We start from the raw sequence: 19,841 nt of genomic DNA, 5'->3' as shown, positions 1-19,841 counted from the left end.
TTGTATCGCCAAAGTTTACCCAGCAGTACAATGAGTCACAAGACATGGAGCCATTTTCTTTATTCAAGCAAGCATTTACAAGATAAAACTCAAGCCAAAGTCACAGTATAAGGTATTTTTAAAAGCGCTGGTTAGATATTACTGAGTCTCAAATACATGTTTTATTGCACATGTCACATGATGCTGCTGCTGCGTGGTGTAACTTAAGGCACTCGACTGATGGAGAGAGCGCCTCATCTCCAGCCTGAGCACAAGCTGCACTACAATACACAAGTTACTGACATGTTGACATGACATGACATGACATTAAACACACATCACTTGGCACGTTTGTAAGTCATCGAGACAACAAGTATGAGATTGAACCCATGGCTGGTGTTGTGAATTAATAATGCAGTGTGTGTGTGAGAGAGACTTTGGTCATATCAGATTCCCATCTGATTGACAACTTTCATAAAGTCAAAGTAACAGACTGGAATGTGTGTGTGTGTGTGTGTGTGTGTAACTGATGTATGAAGGTGCTCTCTCCATCAGCAAAACAACATCCTTTGAAAGCAGCCTCGGTATCAAACACTCATACAGTTACATTTTAGTCCTTTTAAAGCCCACAAATGGTAAGAGGTGTCATCATATAAATAGTTATCGAGCATTACGGTTCTTGCTCGCCGCCCCCAGTTACAGGTGAGTATAATGCGGCATTGTAAGGCTTGGGTGTCTTAGTATCTCTTCATCCCGTTCCATTTTAAGACCACAGGTAGTGTTAAAACTCCAAATGCCTTTGAGAAAGAAAAAAAATAAAAAAGGACCCAGATCTGCTCCCTCTGCTGGAGTGTATTACATCATCATGGGGATGAAACACTGAGTCCAGCCTCGGTCAGTACGAACAGAAGGTGTTAGTGTTGGCGGCGTATCGGCGACCAGTCCCTGCTGTCTCAGTGTGGCTGAAACGTCTTGGCCAAGTCCTCCAGCAGAGACACTAACTTCTGCTCCTCCAGGGGAGAGCTGTGGGTCCAGGCCAGCGGCAGGTGGGTGGACACCATCTTCCGGTCTGGGCAAGAACACACAGGTTTAACATCCAGGTGTATCTGCTGTCATACTGATTTCAACACCGTGTTTGATGGTCAGCTTTTATACTGCCTGTGTTTCAAAAGCAATAGAGATCAGACACAATATTTCTATAGATATGATACGTGATTCAAATGCCAAGGTCTCTGCAAAGTCAGCATTCCCCTCCCTCCTCTCCACGTCACCACAATGCACAACTCCTTTCCATTTTTCGATGCAGCCCTCTGTGCCTCTTTCTTTTCTGCGTGTTCATCAGGTGACAGCACCGCCTCTTTATGAAATTATCTCTACTGATTGGATAAAGTGGCCCGGGATTCCAGAAATGTTCTTTTCAACACTTGGAATACAGGAAAATAACACTTAAAGCTGCTTTAACCAATTAAAATGTCAGTTTGTATTAAAATCAACACTCATGAAACAATGAGCTTTGTGGTTGCTTGCGCATATCAAGATTCAATTGTTATCTGGATTTGTACAACATCAGATCCCAGGACTTGTACTCTCATGCAAATGACAATGAAAAAACAAGAAGTGTTGCCACTGTAGTAATAAATGTTGACGTGTTGACAGCTGCTACAGTTTTGGCACCTACAGCAGTTTGGCTGAGTGAGTGTTGACACGAGGAGGAGAAAAAGCCCAGCAGACAGCTTGACTGGTATTTGTGGAGGCACCGCAGGTATAAAACAACATATTCCGGTGTCTTCTGTCACTCAAACATGTCCTCTCCCTGTCACTGTCACTTCATATTGGTATTACATAAATACACAGACGGAAGCGAGGTGGACCAACCCACCTACGATTCAGACTGGATCATATGGATCGCATCACACAACATGATGAATGCAGTATGTTTCTGTCTCTGTTGAAGTTAGACTTTCACATGAGACTATAGCCTCCCAATACAAGACCACTGGGGTTTTTGTGCGCGTGTGTGTGCGTGTGTGTGTGTATGTGCCTACTAAAGTGCATTTGTGGGTGTGTTTTTGCTCATAGAGGCACTGTACTCCTCGGCAGTATCTGGCACCAAAAGCAACCCACTCCAGCTGCAATGGACACGGGCCAAACCGTCACACAAACAAACACACACACACACACACACACACACACCATGCCAACCCACAACTGACAAATGCATAATTCAGCCCAAGGTCTTCCTTTTTGTTTAGAAATCTTGGGACACCAAAATTATGTTTTTGTCTGGTTTGCCAAACTTTTTTAAATACACAAATCCCTTGTAGATGAGTAGGTAGATGACAATGCCAGAGTTTGCATTCATTTCGCGACATACCCTGGTAGAAACGTCCGCTGGGGTTTGTGATTGCGGCCTCAGAGACAGCCAGCCAGACCACAGTGTCGGCCCCCTGCTCCGGAGTCCTCAGACTCTCCTTCATAGAGCTATGGAAGTCGGGCATGGCATTGGCCACCGCTGGGGCGCACCAACACACAGAGCGAGAGAGAGAGATGGGGGGAAACAAACTACAGTAAGTATTAGGGAGAGACCATCGTTTTATTTGATCGAGGATTAACTTTGCCCTCGCTGTTAATTCTCAGTGTTGTGCCTGTGTGTGTGAGCTGGCCATACCTGGAGTGTCAACCCAGCCAGGATGCATGACGGAGAAGTGGATGTTCGTGTGAGTCTTGGCCAGCTGCTCTGTCATCACCACCTGCTGCCTCTGAAACACACACATACACACACACACACAGACACACACACACACACACACACACATACACACACACACACACACAAATAAGTGTGTCTATGCAGTGATGATATTTGAGAGTTGGACTGCAAGGAGGTAAAACACATAAAATAGACATGTGGCATATAATGAATTAACACAGTTACCTACGACAGCATGTGAGACAGGATTTATTTTACATCGGCTGTTGAAGGATGTTACTCTAAGAGATGTTTCCGGACCAAAACAGTGCCTTTGCCAATATTAGTCTTCGTACCATCAATTACACCATTTATTGAGGTTCATTGTAGTGCCACAGTCGCCAGATAATCAAAAACACTCTCTCATTCATATCAAAAGTAAACAAAATATTTCAGGATGTGATTAATAACAAAGGGCCGATATCAGCTGCGATATGCAAACTGCAATATGTTCATCACACGATTCTAGGTTATTCTTTGAATAATACACTTGGCATGAAAATATATCCTTGACAAACTCAGCGCACTTCAGGACAGAAGAGCCTGACAGTACATCACATTAGCAGGTTTTCGAGCTGACAGCTTACTTTGTGCTGGGCGTAGACCATGGTGCCGTCATAGCGACCCCTCTCGGACTGCAGGTTTCCTGTCCTGAGCTTCTGCACCAACATCCCCCCTGATGACACTGTGATCTGAACACGGGCGAATGGAAACATGGGTGAGGGGCAAAAGAGGGGGTTAAGTTTGATATGGGCATGATACACTTATATATACAAGTATTATATTCAAATGTGTTGTTGGTAACATTCAGTCCCTAAATGTGCCATTCCCCTCTCCTTCCACTGCATTCATGCCACAACACTGTTGTTCCAGTCATCTGCCCCGTCAAGTTGGTTCCTTTGCTAAAACTAGCTAGCAAAGGAGGCTAATGTTGCTAACACTCGCTCACCTTACCAACACTAAGGATACTAATGTTAGCGGTTGGTTAGCCTGACAGTTGGTTCCAATTTCTACCAAGTTTTGTGTGCCAATAGTGTAATGCGTGTAGTATCATCAGCGATCAAGAGTCTTCATAGTTGCTAGTCTGTAGGAAAAAGAAATGTTTGCAGTATGCACCTAGCATACTGTACTGCCCTAATATTGCTAACGCTAACATTAGCAACCCTACCATTAGATCATCGTTACTAAGACACCTGATTGCAGATAAAACACAGATACCTTTAAGTAATATTTTAAAAAATTATGATTAAGTATGATACACAGCAATACTTTTATCGACCAAAGTGTAAGAATATGATAGGTAAAATTGGCTGTATAAAAAGATGCATTACATATATAAGTTGCTGAAATGCTGCTGACGTGTTATGCCTCTCTTTTGGTACATTATCAGGTAAATTAACGCTGTCAGGGGTCAGTAAATACTTTTGAGACTTCAGGAACATTTTACAGATAATGCTATATCTTTTAATGCAGTACTTTTACATGTAATGGGGTGTTTTTGCATTGTGGTGTGACCAACTTTTTCCACCTTTTCTAATGCATTGAGTTTGTTCTGCATCCTGTGGCCCTGTGTCATTAGCCAAACATCCCCTAAATACCTGAGGTATTCTTGGTAACTCATTTTCAGGATGCTTTCTGAGGACATGTCTCATCTGTGTGACCAGCAACTAACCAGTAAATAGCCACAGCCCAAACCCATTAAATGCCTATTAAAATTATGGATTACAACGACCAGTGCAGCAAAATCTAAACTCTATGAGGTGTTCCTAAAAGTTCTGAAGACACCGGGAGTCTATAACTACCTTGAGATAAGACAGACAGATAGTAGGAGATCGTGACTGGGTGAGATAAACATAGCTTGTGTGTCTCAGACTCACCACTCTGGGATCTGCACTCTTCTCCAGCAAGGGAATCAGACTCTTAGTGAGAATGTAAACCCCTAGTGGATGATAAAAACACTTTTCATAACCAACTCCCATGTTTCCTTCCCTTTAATGTTTTCTTCAAACCTCAACCAGACATTTGACTCACCAAGGACGTTGGTAGCAAAGCTTTTCTCAAGCCCCTCCACATTCACATCCCTCTGACTCATTATGGAGCCGGCATTATTGATCTACACAACACATGAGACAATCAATTTTTGACTTATATCGATCCAAAACATATTTAAAAATATAAGAGAAGTGACTTTGTACACAACCTTAAGACAATACTGACATATTGGCATATATTTCAAAATATGAAAATCAGTAACTCACTAGCACATTGAGAGCCTTGTACTTTCTCTTGAAAGCCTCGGCAAACTCCCAGACCTTCTTGGTCTCAGACAGGTCCAGGATGTGGACATAGACCTCCTGTGATGACATTTAGAGTAATGAACGATCTCACATCTGGGGAATCAGTCGGTCCCGTATTTAATTTTTTTGAAAGAAGTGAGTTATACTGTACTTTATTTCCTGTCTCCTTGACAATATCAGCCCTCGCCTCCTCGGCCTTGTCTTTGTTCCTGCACACCATGTGGACCGTTCCACCTGTGACAAACATGGCGTGGTATAAACATCAGTCTTTAGCAGCCGATGAATACACATAGACTCAAGATGAAAAGAAGAGTTTGGGATTATTGTGCATACACTTTGTATGAGCTGCAGTGCTTTGTAATGACTTCTCAAATGTGTCTGTGGTAAAGTGCACAGAATATCCAAAGTAGTCAGGGCATGTTTGTTACATTGAATTTGACTTATTTCGGACATCACTTAGAAATCCTTCTATCTTTTGTCATAGTGTTCGTAAGGAAGCTGAGGATACAGTAATGGAGGACACACACATTCCTGGAATTCAGTGAAAGCAAAAATCATTTACATTTATGCTACACATCAATTTAAAAGTCAGTCATTTCCTTTCATTTCGAGGTAAAAGACAACTAAACATTACATTATTCTTTGAAAATTGGTGAAAGTGGTCTTTGGTCTTGGATTAATGTAAGTACTGTAGTTCTACTTGATTGTATGCCTGGCAGTGTATCGATATTACCATTGTGTTATGAGACTTAATATCATCTGAGACTCTGGATATTGTTATATCATGATGTGGCATAAGTGTTTTCTTTTCCTGGTTTTAAAGCTGCATTACAGTAAAATAATATAATTTTCTCAACTTACCAGACTGTTGTACTTTGTCTAATACTTTACTTTAGCAACTTAGTCAGTGTATCCATATTGCAGAAAATCATTTACCAAAAATCTCATTGTGTGATGATATTTAGTTTAAATACCAATCGTCATCCCGACAATATCATTGCAACACAAACACAAAGGTATTTGGTCATGAGGTATATATACCTCGATTGTATTGAGATGAATAACATGATATAACCTAAAAATACTGGCACATTATTTTAAGGCCATATTTCCCAGTCCTAGCTGATGGTTTGTATGATCCAAAATAGGCAAGTGCTGCAATAACACGTCCCCATGTATGAGCTGAAAAACAGGCAGTGGGACTGGTACCTCTCTTGGCGATGGCCATGGCGGTGGCTTTCCCAATGCCACTGTTGGCTCCTGTTATCATGAAGGCACGTCCAGCCATGGACACCTCCAGGTCCTTCTCCACAAACCTCTTGGAGGCTGACAGGTAAGCATTCCTGCAGGACATCAACATTTACTGCATTATACTCATGTTGGCAACCTGTTTATATTTAGGATAAGACTTTATATCATGAGACTAAAGGGGTCAACATTAGAATCAGTGAAGATTAAAAGTGAAGAAATAAATACAGATCCTTCAGAGATCAGATTGTGTGAATGTCTGTTGATGTCTACAGTGTGTGTGTGTGTGTGTGTGTGTGTGTGTGTGTGTGTGCGTGTGTGTGTGTGTGCGTTCAGGTCAGAGAAGGTCAGTGTTCGAGGTCAGCCTGGTTACTGTACCAGGCTGACCTCGCAGCTTATCTCTTCACAGCTTTACTGTACAGATACAATGAAGACGAGAGTGTGCCTGGCATCATCTCTGATGAGAAGGGGTTTAGGGTCAGACTACCGGCGATGACAACAGGATCGGTGTGTGTGCGTGTGTGTGTGTTAGAGCTTGTGCGGCACCAAGGCCTTCAATTCCCCCCATTGTCCTGGAGGCCACTGTTGAGGGCGGCTGAAGGGGGGGGGATAAAGAGGACAAGGAGGGGGTAATACTGAGGCTAAATGCCTGCTCTGTTCGATGGTGTCATGCAGAGAGCTATTAGTGCAGGGTCAGAGCGGGTTGCCCGGCAGCTCTCTGGGAGAAAAGATAACACAGAACAAAGGGGAGAAGGGAAACAATCACAAAACACCTCTTCAGACAGCTCGGCGGGCTGTATGCTGATGAGGAAAGGCAACTTCGGGCTGCAGGAGATCAGATAGGACCGATAACGCATGTAGAGCCTCGTTGCGGTTGAACAACTGATTTATGGTCTCACATGGCTCCTGCTGAGTCACTGTGAACTTTGATCAATTCATAAATCAGTGATTTTCACAGATGTGCCACAGCTCCATTCTGTTCAACGATGCAGTGGTAATCAAAGGTTCTGTTAACTAAAACCTCAAGTCAGTGATCATCGACCACCAGCAGAAGCAGACACCAGCTGAATGACGTTACAAGTCCTCGAATAACCTGTGACCTAAACCAGCCCTATGAACACTATACATTTGCAAGTAACAGTTATTTTCGTTATACATCGATATGGTGATTCATTTAGTGATGAATGCATTGATCATTTGGTCTGTTAAATATCAGTTAATAGAAAATAATGCCAGTAACAATTTCCCAGCACAATCTCAATGACGAGGCCTGAGAGCTCTGGTTTTCTTGTTTTATTCATTCTATCCCACTCTAATGGAGTCTTTTATAGAGACAATTTTAACTACTGTTTTCTTACATTTTGGTAGACACATTTATTACTGTGTATCATACTTAATCATAGTTTTTCCATGTAAAATCATAATTCAAAAATATTATTTAAAGGCTCATGGAGTGAGATTAAATTAATAAGATATCAATATAATAAGATTATTATTTTCTCCACTGAGAATAAGATGACATTTAGTATGCCGCAAACTAAACCTTTACAAGCTTTAACTCACACATTTCCAGAATCCAATGAAAAACCGTCTCAGGGGTTTTATTTCATAGGTGCATATTTGTGCTGCGTTGAATTCAAGCCTTTTCTATCTGTGTGATACCGAAACTATGTAATATCACAGCCAGAGGAAAGAAAGAAGGAAGAATTTGTTATTTTCAAAAAATCATAAATGATGAAGGATTAATAGAACATCTGGACTTTTTCATAGATGAGCGTGTAATAAATATGAACACCTTCACATACAAAAGTTTTAAGGAAAATAAAACAATCCCTCTTGGGAAAAGTCAAAATAGCTCCAAAACTATCTTTAGCAAGATTTGTGGTAGTTGAAGGATGAGGAGCAAAGAACTGTGTGTGACAGAACAAAAAAAAAAAAGGCTACAAGAAAGTGAAAACTAGTGGAGATTAATTTAACTATTGTCACAATTCTGCATCAACTGTTTGAATGAATAGATGTTGCCAAGTATTCTCAGGGTTTTTTGGACGTTTAGGACAATTCTCAATCCCAAACAGTGAAAAATAAGCAGTCAGAGAGATCAGAATACACAAAAATTATGGCATTTAGTATCAAGGGTCAAACTTGAAAATAAAATCATTACTTATACAGTATTTGGAGTACAGCTACATGATTTTGCATGACCATGTTAATTTAATAGACACTTTAACATGAACATGAACTGGGAGAAGTTCTGGATTCTGGTCGAGTTGGCATGGAATAAGCCATTAGTGACGTTTTAATGTCAAAGCACCCTGTGTTGTTTTAACGATCACAAATACAGTAAAATCACGTTTGACATTCAGTTTAATAGTTTAGGCAATTTTGTAAGCAGTTACGAGATTAAAGAGAGCAAAAACACCTTGATAAAGTGTTTCCCCTCAGAGCAAAGTCGGAACTGTGTGCTGATCTGAAGAAGTGGACTGCACACTATTGGGGTGCGCCCCGAACGCAGCAGGAGGTCACAGACCGACTCCAGCTCCTCAGTCATCATCTCATCAGCTGTATATGGAGAGAAAGTCATCTTACCTGGTGAACTCTGTCACTCCCTTCAGGAACCAGGCGGAGTTGCGGTACAGAGACATGGCGGTGCTCTGGAAGCCTCTCGCTGCTCTCAGCTCTCTCCTCCTCTTTTACCCTGGACCCAAACCACGTGTGGCTCCACCGAATTAACATCAGTGGGGCGACGGCTCCAGCGGCCACCCAGCGGCACCGGGGGCGAGGATGGATGCGCCATTCCCACTGCGCGCACTTTCACAGGAGTTCATTCTGGCGTTTAAGGGGACATCTCCTGTGGAAATTGCATGGCTCCTCTTCCGCTAGTCAATAATACAAAAGGGGTACAGATACAGATGACAACACGGAAAATCTGCATCTGACAGTTAGCTCAAGCTCCTACACTCGTCTAATCTGGGTAGCTTTGTGAAGAAGGAACTCAGCTGGCTGTGTTTAGTTTGAAATAACTCCACAAGTGGAACTATTTATCAAGACAGAATAGAACGAAAATATGTACAAGAACAGGGACACATTTGAAGGATGGGAAAGAAATAATAATACAAAAAAAAAACTCCCTTAGGAGACTGGTAGAAATGTCCGCCATATTGCATATATATTATCAATGGCATGTATTATTATCCCATCATTTTAATATAATAATTTCTATAATCATAATCATCATTTCAAAATTATGACACAACTAACTCTTTCTATTTCTTTGTGTTTGTTTTATAACACCAGAATTAACTTAATGGCTCATAAACATGTGTCCTCCTCCTCCTCCTCCCCGCACAGCACCGCACTGCACCGTCTCACCTGTCCGTGCTGTGCGCTGCTCTGCCCGGCGGCCACCGGACAGCCAATCCGCGCATCCCCAGAGCGCGGCGGGGCGCGGCTCTGACTGGAGAAGGTGTGAGCGCGCTGATTTCTGGGAAGACCCACCAATGTCGCCGCATCGAAGAACCCGCGAGATGCAGTAACTGTAGCACTGCGATTCCTGGTGTGAGCCTGGAGCATCTGAACTTAGGTGACCTCTTCCGGAACCGCTGAGACAAAATGGTGAGTATCCGAGGTTTTTTTTTTTTTTTTGTATCCATGCACCTGCTGGCAGTAAATGGTGCCACGCTGCAATAAACGCCAAAGTCAGTTTCTGTGCCTCCTTAAACTACTTATTCTTTAATGCATAGTACTACTTCCTTGATCAAAGGTCGTTTTTTTTTAAATGCTGCAAGTGGCGTTATTCTATCCAAGCTCCTGGGATTTCGCGTGTATCACCTGGCGTTATGAAAGGAGCTCTCGGAAGTAAAAAGCTTGGAAAAGTTTGGACAGTTGTCGCAAGGAAACAACCACGTCATGTCTGATAGGCAAATGAATGCAAATCCCCAAACGTTGCTTTCATTTGCACAAGTTTAAATGTGCTCTCAAGGCTATGATTAAACAATAATAATGTAGGTGGTATCCCACAAAAACAATCATATAGCATTTATGTATTTGAAATGCTCCTTTAAATTTGTCCAGCCACCACACAGGGAGGGTTAATGTTGCACCTTCCTCACTCCACATGGTTGCTTTATCAGAGGCAGTGCTTTGTACAGCTGGACCTCTGGGGCAAAGAGCTCTTATTAATTGCCCTTGCACAACACACACATTGTATTTACTGTGTTATTGCACTGGAGGTGATGTAGATGTGATCTTCATTCACATTTTCTAGTTGTGAAACCTAATTGCAGTGAGGTGGTTGTTTGTGGGTGTGGGCAGCTCTGACTCACTGCAGTAGGAGGTGGAGGTTCGGGCGTGTGTGTGTCTCTTTGCTCTGCTGTAAGGCTGCACATTGATCACATTTCAGTCATGTCTTTACCCCTCACAGCCGTCCTGTTTGGCCATGGGACACCCTGTTCTGCGGTTATCCATTCCACTGCAAGACAAAAAAGCCCTTGAATTTCAAAGTCAGTGTTTCCTGCTCTTTTTCCTCCCAATTTCTGCCCTCTACAGATGCACTTTCTGTTGCTGTTCAGCCGACAGGGGAAGCTGCGGCTGCAGAAATGGTTTGTACCAATAACAGAGCGGGAGAAGAAGAAGGTGATCCGGGACATGGTGATGTTGGTGTTGGCCCGTCAGCCACGCTCCTGCAACTTCCTCCAATGGAGGGACCTCAAGATTGTTTACAAGAGGTGCTGACCAGAGACACGGTTGCTTTGGATTTGTGTTATAATTACAAGATATGTTTTAGTTTCACGGCAGATACAGGCTTGTCTGTTGAGCAGAGTCGACCTTTGACTCTGCTCACGATTAATGCTTAACTTGTGCCCTCTTTCAAAATACCCGCTGATAACAGACACACCCAGTATCAACAATGAGTTAACAAGACCCTGACAGACAGGGACAGTTAAACTGACAGAGCCTGACCTAGATTACTGATGGGGCCACTGCAGTGATGGTGCAACACATTGCTTATCCTCATCTCATCACCTTCACAATCTGGTAATTAAAGTAGAGTTAATGGAAGTGGACAGAATAAGAGGAACACCTCACGGGATAATGTGATCCACATTAGGTGTAAAGTCAGGGTGCCTTGACTTTGGAGCGAGCTGCCGGGGGAGATCAGGCAGGCGAGAACTGTTTCTTCTTCTAAATCTCTTCTAAAGACACGTTCTCTCTTTCTCCTGAATTGCCAACTTATTTAATTCGTTTTAAATATAATTCTCAGTATTTTTCAATATCTTTCTTTGCTTCATTTTATTACTGTATGATTTGTATTGTTTTATGTCTTTGTCAAGCACTTTGTAACTTGTTTTAGGGTGCTATATAATTAAAGTAATTATTATTATTATTATTACATATTACCTTTATAAAACCTTTACAATTAAACACAGTTAAACTTAATGTATTATTAGTCTCTTCAAAGTATATGTCACTTTGACTGCCCCTTGAATATAGACATACACTGTATGCAGGGATATCCACCATTCAGCAACAGATGAGTGCACAATAATTAAAGGGCACATATCATGCTCAATTTCAGCTTGATATATTTATTTTGCGTGTCGACTAGAACATGTTAACATGTTTTAATATTAAAAAAACACATTATTATCCTCGTAAAGTCCACTGCTGTAGCACCTCTATTCACTACCTGTTGGAACGCTTTGTTTTTAACTCGCCCAGTCAGCTCTGATTGGTCAGCTCTGACAGGCCCGAGCAGACACCGCCCACCGTGCCTCTGCATCGGCTCTGCTCATGTTATGCAAACACGGCCATGCTCGGGGTGTGGCTGAGGGTGGTGACTTTATAGCTGTGACATCACAAACTCACAGAAGTCCTGACGGCTTGTTTAAAGGCATATTTTCTGAACACGGTTTGTTCGCATTTCTGAGGGGTTTGAGCGTTTTGAGACATTCACAGTTTTATATAGCACCTTCAAATGCTTTATAATCAAAAGCGACATGAAAATCTCCCTTACTCCGATAAGCGACCTTTAAAAACATGCAGAATTATATTGAAACTTTTTACAGTAAATGCTACACAGCACAAGTTTAACCAAAAAACCTCCATACAGGCAGTCTTTGATTGTTCCTTGTTTCTTCTGAACAGTGTGGCAACTATGGCTGTAACAATCGAGCTTTGTCCTATTCTGTTGCAGGTATGCCAGTTTGTATTTTTGTACTGGTCTGGACGACCGGGATAATGAGCTGCTGAGCCTTGAAGTGCTCCACAGATATGTCGAGTTGTTGGATAAATACTTTGGCAATGTGAGTAGGTCCTGAAGCCCTGGCCTTAAGCAGAAGTTACTTGCTGTTCCAAGATGCTGTTTAAATGTCCTTTTGGTTGTGGGTTAACCCTGCGCCCCCACACTGGGTGCTTTCAATTATTCTAGAGGTTACAGGAGGATGTTATATTTCTTGACAAATTCATTAATACTAAAAATCTACATGGGTTTTTCACACTGCATATTCTTAGCCCACGGACAATTTAGCGTAATAAAGCCTTTTGTGGCTCTGGAGGAAGCTGCATGTAATCTGATAAATTGCCTTCAGTGGTGTCACTCAGTCACTAAGTGGCATTGTGGCTGATATAAGCACCAGGTTTGGAAAAGCGGTCCACCATTACACTCCTATATTGTTGGACTCATGGACACGTTAAAAACATATGACCAAAATACAGCAGAAACAGAGATTTCACCTTTTTATATCCCACACATTCTCCTTCCTTTCAAAACATGGTGTCTACATTACCCACAATGCAATTTAGCCACTGAGTGACATCACTGTACGAAATGTATCAGATTTACATTCAGCTTCCTCTGCAGTAGTACTCCTCAAGAGGAACTGTAAACACACTTTAATGTGCAAAATTGGCGGAGTTACCCTTTAATATGCTGCTATAACAGCCTCCACCCCTGAGAAAGCTTTTACACAGGATTTAGGCTGCAGGGATTTGTTCACATTCAGACATAAGAACATCAGTGAGGTCTGATATAGATGCTCAACTGTGAGTCAGAGTCGGAGTTCCAGATCATCGCAAATAGAGATGGGAAATGGCAAATAGTGCTGTTCACCCACACGAACCAGGAAGATGACTTATTGACAAAGCTGGTTTTGCGGACTGGGGCAAAGTGATGTTCAAACAGGAGAGAGCCTAACCCAAACTGTTGCTTCTTATGGCAGAAGCACACTTTGTCTAAAATATTATTGAATGCCGGTGTGGCTTCAAGATGTCCTTTGACAAGGCACTCTAAAAAGGAACGGGACAGAACACAGTGAGGTTCAGTTTTATCAATACATACTACAATAATGAGTTCAGCAGCTGTCCTATCCCTCTTGACTCTGTTCACATGCAATTCACTGTTAACTTTGAAAACATTTTTTTTAAAAACCAGTTTGACTCCCCCTGGTGTCCATAATGTGCCTCTGCTGCAGCATCACTTGAGGTCCAGCCAGTTTGGTTTGATTTTAAAAACAAGGCCACGCCTTCAAATTTACAAAAACTCAGAGAATTAAACTGAACATTCTGTCTGTAGATAGAAAAGGGGGAGATGAAGAAAAAGTGGCTGTTTATTAGTGTCTTAAACACCTTGCCCCTTTTTCTTTTAATTAATCAAATTGCTATTTCAATATTCTTTATTATATTCAGTAAGGGCCTGGTCATCTTCTCTCACGGGTGACATCACTCCACATACCGTTGATCAATTACGTGTAATTTATATCTAATCCAATGGCTGTTCTATTGTTCTGTTTCAGGTGTGTGAGCTGGACATCATCTTCAACTTCGAGAAGGCTTACTTCATCCTGGACGAATTCCTGATGGGAGGAGAAGTTCAAGAGACGTCCAAAGTAGCCGTGGGAGCATCTATTGAGGAGGCTGACACGCTCCAAGAGGTACTTCAGGGCACTGTTTAGCGGGCTTTCCTTATTACTCATGTGGAATGTGTTTTTTTTTATAAAAATCTCTGCTCTGATCACAGACGATGGAGGAATACATGAGTAAACCCGCCTACTGAGCCGAGAGAAGACGAGGGTGTTTCACATTTCAAGACTTGAAGCAAAAGGTTTATCACTCCGCAACATTTCTATTTAGTGACTAACAATGACTCACTTGGCTAAATGCTGCGGTGATACAGAAGCACAGACCTGGGGATTCTTACTCGTCTCTTGGTACCTTTTAAGAATTGTAATTGTTCTTTTTTTATTTCCGTCAGTGCCTCAGATTGTTTAATCTCAGGGTTTTGAAAATGGTGTTGCCTGCAGTTAATCTGAGTAGTTTTTTTTCATATCTGAATGTGTTTTTGTAATCTTAAGAGTGATTCACAGACAAAGTTTCTGTTCATACCGATGCACTGTGTGACATGAGTAAATGAAGAAACACCACACAGTAAGGAAAAATTATAGTCAATGCTTTATTAACCTCAGGTATGTCACATATGACCACATTTAAGAAAGAGTTACCAAAAAAACACAAGTGAATCGAGGGAATCCAACACTGATTTTGGTTATGTGTGTGTGTGTGTTCGTGTGTGCGAGGCTGGTGAGTCACATGTACTGGTCGTTAAGTGTCGTGGAGCAACAAACTCATATTTTTAAAGAGAGCATCAAAATGAATGTCCGAACACTATTTTCTGCTAATAAAGAAGACCTTGTGTATACCTACAGAATAACTTAAGTTGACTGCATGTTTTATTCTTCAAAATACTTTATTTTACCCCTCTCCCTCCACCCAAACAATAAATATATATATATATATTTATATGTATATGTATCTACAGCTTTATTTATATTCCATGGGCAGTTTTGGCATCAGAATCACTTTCTTCAGTTTCTGGGTTCAGGTAGCTCAGCAATTTCATCACCGCCACATTATCAAAGCCCTGCACCTGTGTGTCACTGCCCCTCTCGTCTGCCTCAGACTGTCTCTTTTCATTCGGGCTTTTCTCGGAGTCCATTTGATCAAAGTAATCCTGTATCGCCTGCTCAAAAGAGCCCGTCGCGCTCTGTCCGGCTTCGTCCCGCTTTTGGCTCGCCTTGTTGTTCCTGCTGTATGCGGGCTTTGGATACCGCGCCAGCATCTGAGCTGCTAGATACGCTGCCAGCTCATCCTCGTCCACGGTGTCGTCGTAGTCGCCCTTTAATGTGCTGGGAAGGCGCCGTTGCGTGGGTGCGGGTTCCCCCGAACGCCTCGGAGGCTGAGTGTGAAGTCGTGACGGCGGGCTCTTGTACTGCTTTCTGACAGGAGCACGATCCTCCCCGCCCCCTAACCCGAGGATGTTCAGTATCTCTTCTGTCCTCAGCTCTTCTGCGGTCTTTTGTCTGTCAGGGAAGCGTCTGTTGTAGAATAGAACTTGAGGGAACTTGTGCGTTTTCTTCGAGGATATCTGAGAGAGCCTGTTTTCTGCTCGGGCTAATTGGTTGCTCTTTCGTGACTTGTCTTGATTCGCCATCTCTCCGCTCTTTAGCATGTCCAGCAGGTCTTCAGGCGGGATCTGATATTTCTGCGATATCTGAATGAGCTGGTAGATGGCCCGCGGATCTATGTTATCTCTGTACTGTGACTGAGCCACTCTCCTCTCAGCCCTCTCCTTCTCCTCCTCCTCTTCCTCTTCCTCTATCTCCCGCTTCTGCTCCTCCTCCTCTGTTTTCTCCAGCACTTTCAGAAGGTAATAGTCCACCAGCTTGGCAACGTCATCTTGATCACTCGACCTCTTGACTGGGTAGCTTTCATCATCCTCCTCTTCATCATCCTCATCCGCTTCTTCGTCGTCGTCGTCGTCGTCAAGGTAATCGAGCCCTCGATCGGCCTCGTGTTTGTTCTCCCTCTCCTCCTCCTCTTCCTCTTCCTGTTCTTGCAGTGGACCCCAGTCTGCGAGATCCCCGCCCACGCCATCGTATGCCACGCTCCTCGCGTTGAACACATCGTCGTCTTCGTCCTCGCCGTCCTCCTCCATGTCATCCTCCTCGTCTTGGCGCTTGGGCATGATCTTCGCGCTCGTCAGCTTGTCCAGCTCGTCGAACACAGACTGCAGGGTTGCCAGGTTCTGAGGCGTGTACTTCTCCTCCACGTTCTCGTTGGTGCGTTTGAAGGGGCTCTCGTGCTCTGGCCCCTCCTCTTCCTCTTCCTCATCCCCCTCACCTTCTTCCTCATCCTCAAACATTAGCGGCAGCTTCTTGTGAGGCCTGATGCCATGTTGCTTCTGCTGCACCCTGGGGTACACGCCGTCCCTCAGGCCTGCCCCTTCGACATTGGGACGAAGTGAAGCTGGCTTGGAGGCCTTTTCCGTCTGCTGGAGGGTGCTGAGCACAGCCTGGAGCAGCTCCTCACTCTTATCCTCCCTTCCCTCCTCCGCTTCCCCCTCCTCCTCGTCCTCGTCTTTGCTCTGCATAGGGTTAGAAGCCAGTCTCAGCATGGCACGCAGCTTTTCTGCATCATCCATGTGGCTGGCATCATATCCTGTCGTGAGAGGGGCGTGCTGCTGGGAGTCCGTGCCAGTTCTTTGACGGAGGCTCTCTATGTACTCCAAAGCTTTGAGCATGTCAGCATTAGGAGCCTGGTGGACATTACCTCTCTGGGAGTCTGACTCGCTCCCTCGCAGTCTGTGCTCTCTAAGAGAAGCCCCGTGCACGCCAGGGGAACTGAGGAGGAGGAGGATTAAGAGGTTGGCAAAACAGACGCAGAAAGGTTCGCCTGCTGTGAAGGTCTTGGGGAGCGACGGCATGGTGACGCCTGTAGAGGAAAGATAAAGAGGCACATGTCAACGCTGACCTTTACACATTAAGCTAACAGGTTCGCAACGGTTGCCGCTCTGGCATTTCTTAAATGTCTTTTGCTCTTATCATCACTTTAAATGTCTGGTCTGGTGATAAGATCACAGACCACTGCGACATTTGTATTGATTCGAAGGCAGGAGATCAGATTTAAAATCGGAGCTACGGGTCCTGCTTCGGTGTAAACCAGGTCAAACACCTCCACATATCCTGACAATATTTGGACGGAACTGCCTAACAAAATCCAGTCCAAAAATGTTCTATCTATCTATCTATCTATCTATCTATCTATCTATCTATCTATCTATCTATCTATCTATATATTTAGGACTGGATTTTGTTAGGCAGTATATATTGTATATTCACACCCATTTAAGTAAGTTATTTTATCTAGACCTATTTTAAATGTTTTTACGTTGTTTTTAAAATTACATATATGTCGTTCATACCGTTTTCATGGAATATAAATCGAATGCAGAAGCAAGCAGTGGCCAATCTTCATTTTAATGATAATGATAATAACAACAATAATAATGATGACGATGATGATGATGATGGTGATGGTGATGATGGTGATGGTGATGTTTGTATCTTCCCCTGCCTGTTGCTGGTATTTTAGGATCAGCCGGCGGCAGTAACAGCAGCGGCATGCAGCTCTCGTGCAAATCTCATTAGTCGTCAAATTGCTGCTCTCCGCGAGTCACGGCCCCGTTGTCAAGGTAACCCGGTAAGGCTGATGTTCCCACAGAACCTCTCCTTTAACCGCGGAGAACCTCTAAACCCAATTATCACTGTTTTCAAGTCCTAAGTCAAACTGAACGGTGTTCCGTTGGAACCACTTACCCTCAGGTGTCTGTATTCTGCCAAAGGCTTCATACGAAGCATTTACACGAAGCAGCTTTTTATCTAATGAGCAATGTTCGACGCAAATGCGTGCAAAATTAAATGTTAAGTAACTCTAACCCCCTTCTTGTTTTTTTTTTTTATTATTCTTTTATTTTTGAGGCGGGAACTTTTTCCAAAACACGAGGAAGAAAAGAAAAATACACAACAGAGCATCAAGCGACGATGCAACGACATGCTTTCGTTTCTTTTGGACTGGACCTTTACTCCTTCATTTTTCCAGCCTCAATCTGATCCGCCGAACTTGTTTCTACTTTTTGTTGTTGTTTTTTTTTTTTTTTTTTTTTTACAGAAAGAAGCACGTAAGACCAACAGAGCGCAAGCAAACTCTGAATAATCTGAGGCGAAGTGAGAACAAAGAAACTGCGGGCAACGCAACGCAACCTCTCCGCCTCAACCATCTGTGGCGGTGCATCAGGTTGGAGCGGAGCCGCCGGCAACAAGAAGCCAGCTCAAGTTCACCGCACAACAAACCCCTATCGGCATATAACGCGCAACAGACGGGAAACACATGTGAGTGGTGTGGTGTGGGTCATGCAGTCAGTAACCACCTGTCTTACCTGTGTGTCGTTAGTTTCTCCGGAGGCTCGCGGGTGAACTGAGCCTCCCTCTGCTCGTCTCCGGGTGTGAGTCTGGTTTCAGCACCGCGGACAGCTCCTCCTGCTATTAGAAGGACCACCTGACTCGTGCGTCACAGAACGAGGAGCGCGCGCGCACACACAAACATACACACACACACACACACACACACACACACACACACACAGTTAATTTGAGTCAGCCAAACAAAAACCGCTTCCCTCTCAGAATATGAACTGACGCTGGTTGTGACCCAGCACGTCTCATTGGCTGCATAACGACTTTTGTCGCAGCTCCTGTTGAAATGCATAAATTCATAACGGGGCTATATTTAGGACCATTGACTGACTAAAGATTAAAGACGGACTCTTTCCCGTCTGGGCTGTGTGCAGTGACATGACAGAATGTGTGAGCGCGTTCATTAAGAAGTCCTGAGAGAAGTGGAGACAGAGCCGCTCAAACTCATTCATTCACCTTTTAATGCCCCTTTCTCTCCTCAGTTGCCAAGTAAAGGTTGTTCAATCGCTTAACACGCGATTGTTTTCATCTTTCACTTTTCCCTTTTGTGTCGTCGCTGAAGGTTGTACAGTGCTGTGTCCCGCTGTAGTGGTGACTGTTGAGCGGCTGTCGTCACTGAACTGCTGTTGTGTCTCTGCTGCGGCACTCAGGGACGGAGACGGTTAAAGACCACCGATGACTCACATACGGACTCCGCCAAAGCCCGAGACGGGCGGGGTGACAGAGGGACTGCAGAGGGGTGTGTGTGTGTGTGTGTGTGTGTGTTCAGTGGAGAGAGAGAGTGCACTTTGGTCGTCACTGTGGTCTCTATTTTTGGCTGCCTGTCAAATCGTGTCTGGCATGGATCTGTGTGTGTGTGTGTGTGCGTGCGCGCGTACGTGCGCAGTTTCATTCATAAATCCCTCTCCGTGTTGCGTTTGATGTGGGCTCAGACTACCCTCCACTGACCCGCTCCCGTGATATTCACCGGAGCTGTCTTGTTTCCAGCTTTGTCACAGCTGCCGTACACAGAGTGGTCCGTGTTCACGCACAGAAACAAAAGGGAGGCTCTGCAACATGTTCATGCGTCTGAATCCACCCACCATTGTTCAGAGACCCGTGTCGCTGTTGACATATGGACAAACCACTGACTCTGAATGAGGAAAGCAGTGGGGATTGGTAAAATAGCTGTCAGTGTTTGTGGTTTGGAAGATTTTAGAAGGACAAAGAAACATTTCATGAAACGGCACAAGAAAAGGTTCTGACATACTGAAACACCGAAAG

General features: G+C 43.7%; 3 protein-coding genes across 3 annotated transcripts; 1 reads left to right on the top strand and 2 right to left on the bottom strand.

Moving 5' to 3' along the window:
- Positions 1–43: 43 nt before the first annotated feature.
- Positions 44–9,009, bottom strand: dhrs12la (dehydrogenase/reductase 12-like a). The gene is made up of 10 exons (XM_030440960.1): positions 8,860–9,009; positions 6,235–6,368; positions 5,177–5,259; positions 4,987–5,082; positions 4,760–4,841; positions 4,606–4,667; positions 3,316–3,420; positions 2,648–2,738; positions 2,354–2,491; positions 44–1,048 (listed from the first exon to the last, which is right to left on the bottom strand). Exons 1-10 carry the CDS (start codon positions 8,913–8,915, stop codon positions 933–935), a joined length of 963 nt encoding a protein of 320 aa, XP_030296820.1. The 5' UTR covers positions 8,916–9,009; the 3' UTR covers positions 44–932.
- Positions 9,010–9,707: 698 nt separating this feature from the next.
- On the top strand, positions 9,708–14,977 carry ap1s3a (adaptor related protein complex 1 subunit sigma 3a). The gene is made up of 5 exons (XM_030440971.1): positions 9,708–9,885; positions 10,819–10,997; positions 12,467–12,575; positions 14,064–14,201; positions 14,288–14,977. Exons 1-5 carry the CDS (start codon positions 9,883–9,885, stop codon positions 14,321–14,323), a joined length of 465 nt encoding a protein of 154 aa, XP_030296831.1. The 5' UTR covers positions 9,708–9,882; the 3' UTR covers positions 14,324–14,977.
- Positions 14,702–18,677, bottom strand: scg2a (secretogranin II a). Its single transcript, XM_030440936.1, has 2 exons — positions 18,542–18,677; positions 14,702–17,037 (listed from the first exon to the last, which is right to left on the bottom strand). The coding sequence occupies exon 2, from the start codon at positions 17,027–17,029 to the stop codon at positions 15,092–15,094; it is 1,938 nt and encodes a 645-aa protein (XP_030296796.1). The 5' UTR covers positions 17,030–17,037; positions 18,542–18,677; the 3' UTR covers positions 14,702–15,091.
- Positions 18,678–19,841: the final 1,164 nt, after the last annotated feature.

Source organism: Sparus aurata, chromosome 2, assembly GCF_900880675.1.
Source record: "Sparus aurata chromosome 2, fSpaAur1.1, whole genome shotgun sequence".
Lineage (NCBI taxonomy): Eukaryota > Metazoa > Chordata > Actinopteri > Spariformes > Sparidae > Sparus > Sparus aurata.
The sequence above is the reverse complement of the archived record's forward strand: the minus strand, read 5'-3'. Positions and strand labels throughout refer to the sequence as shown.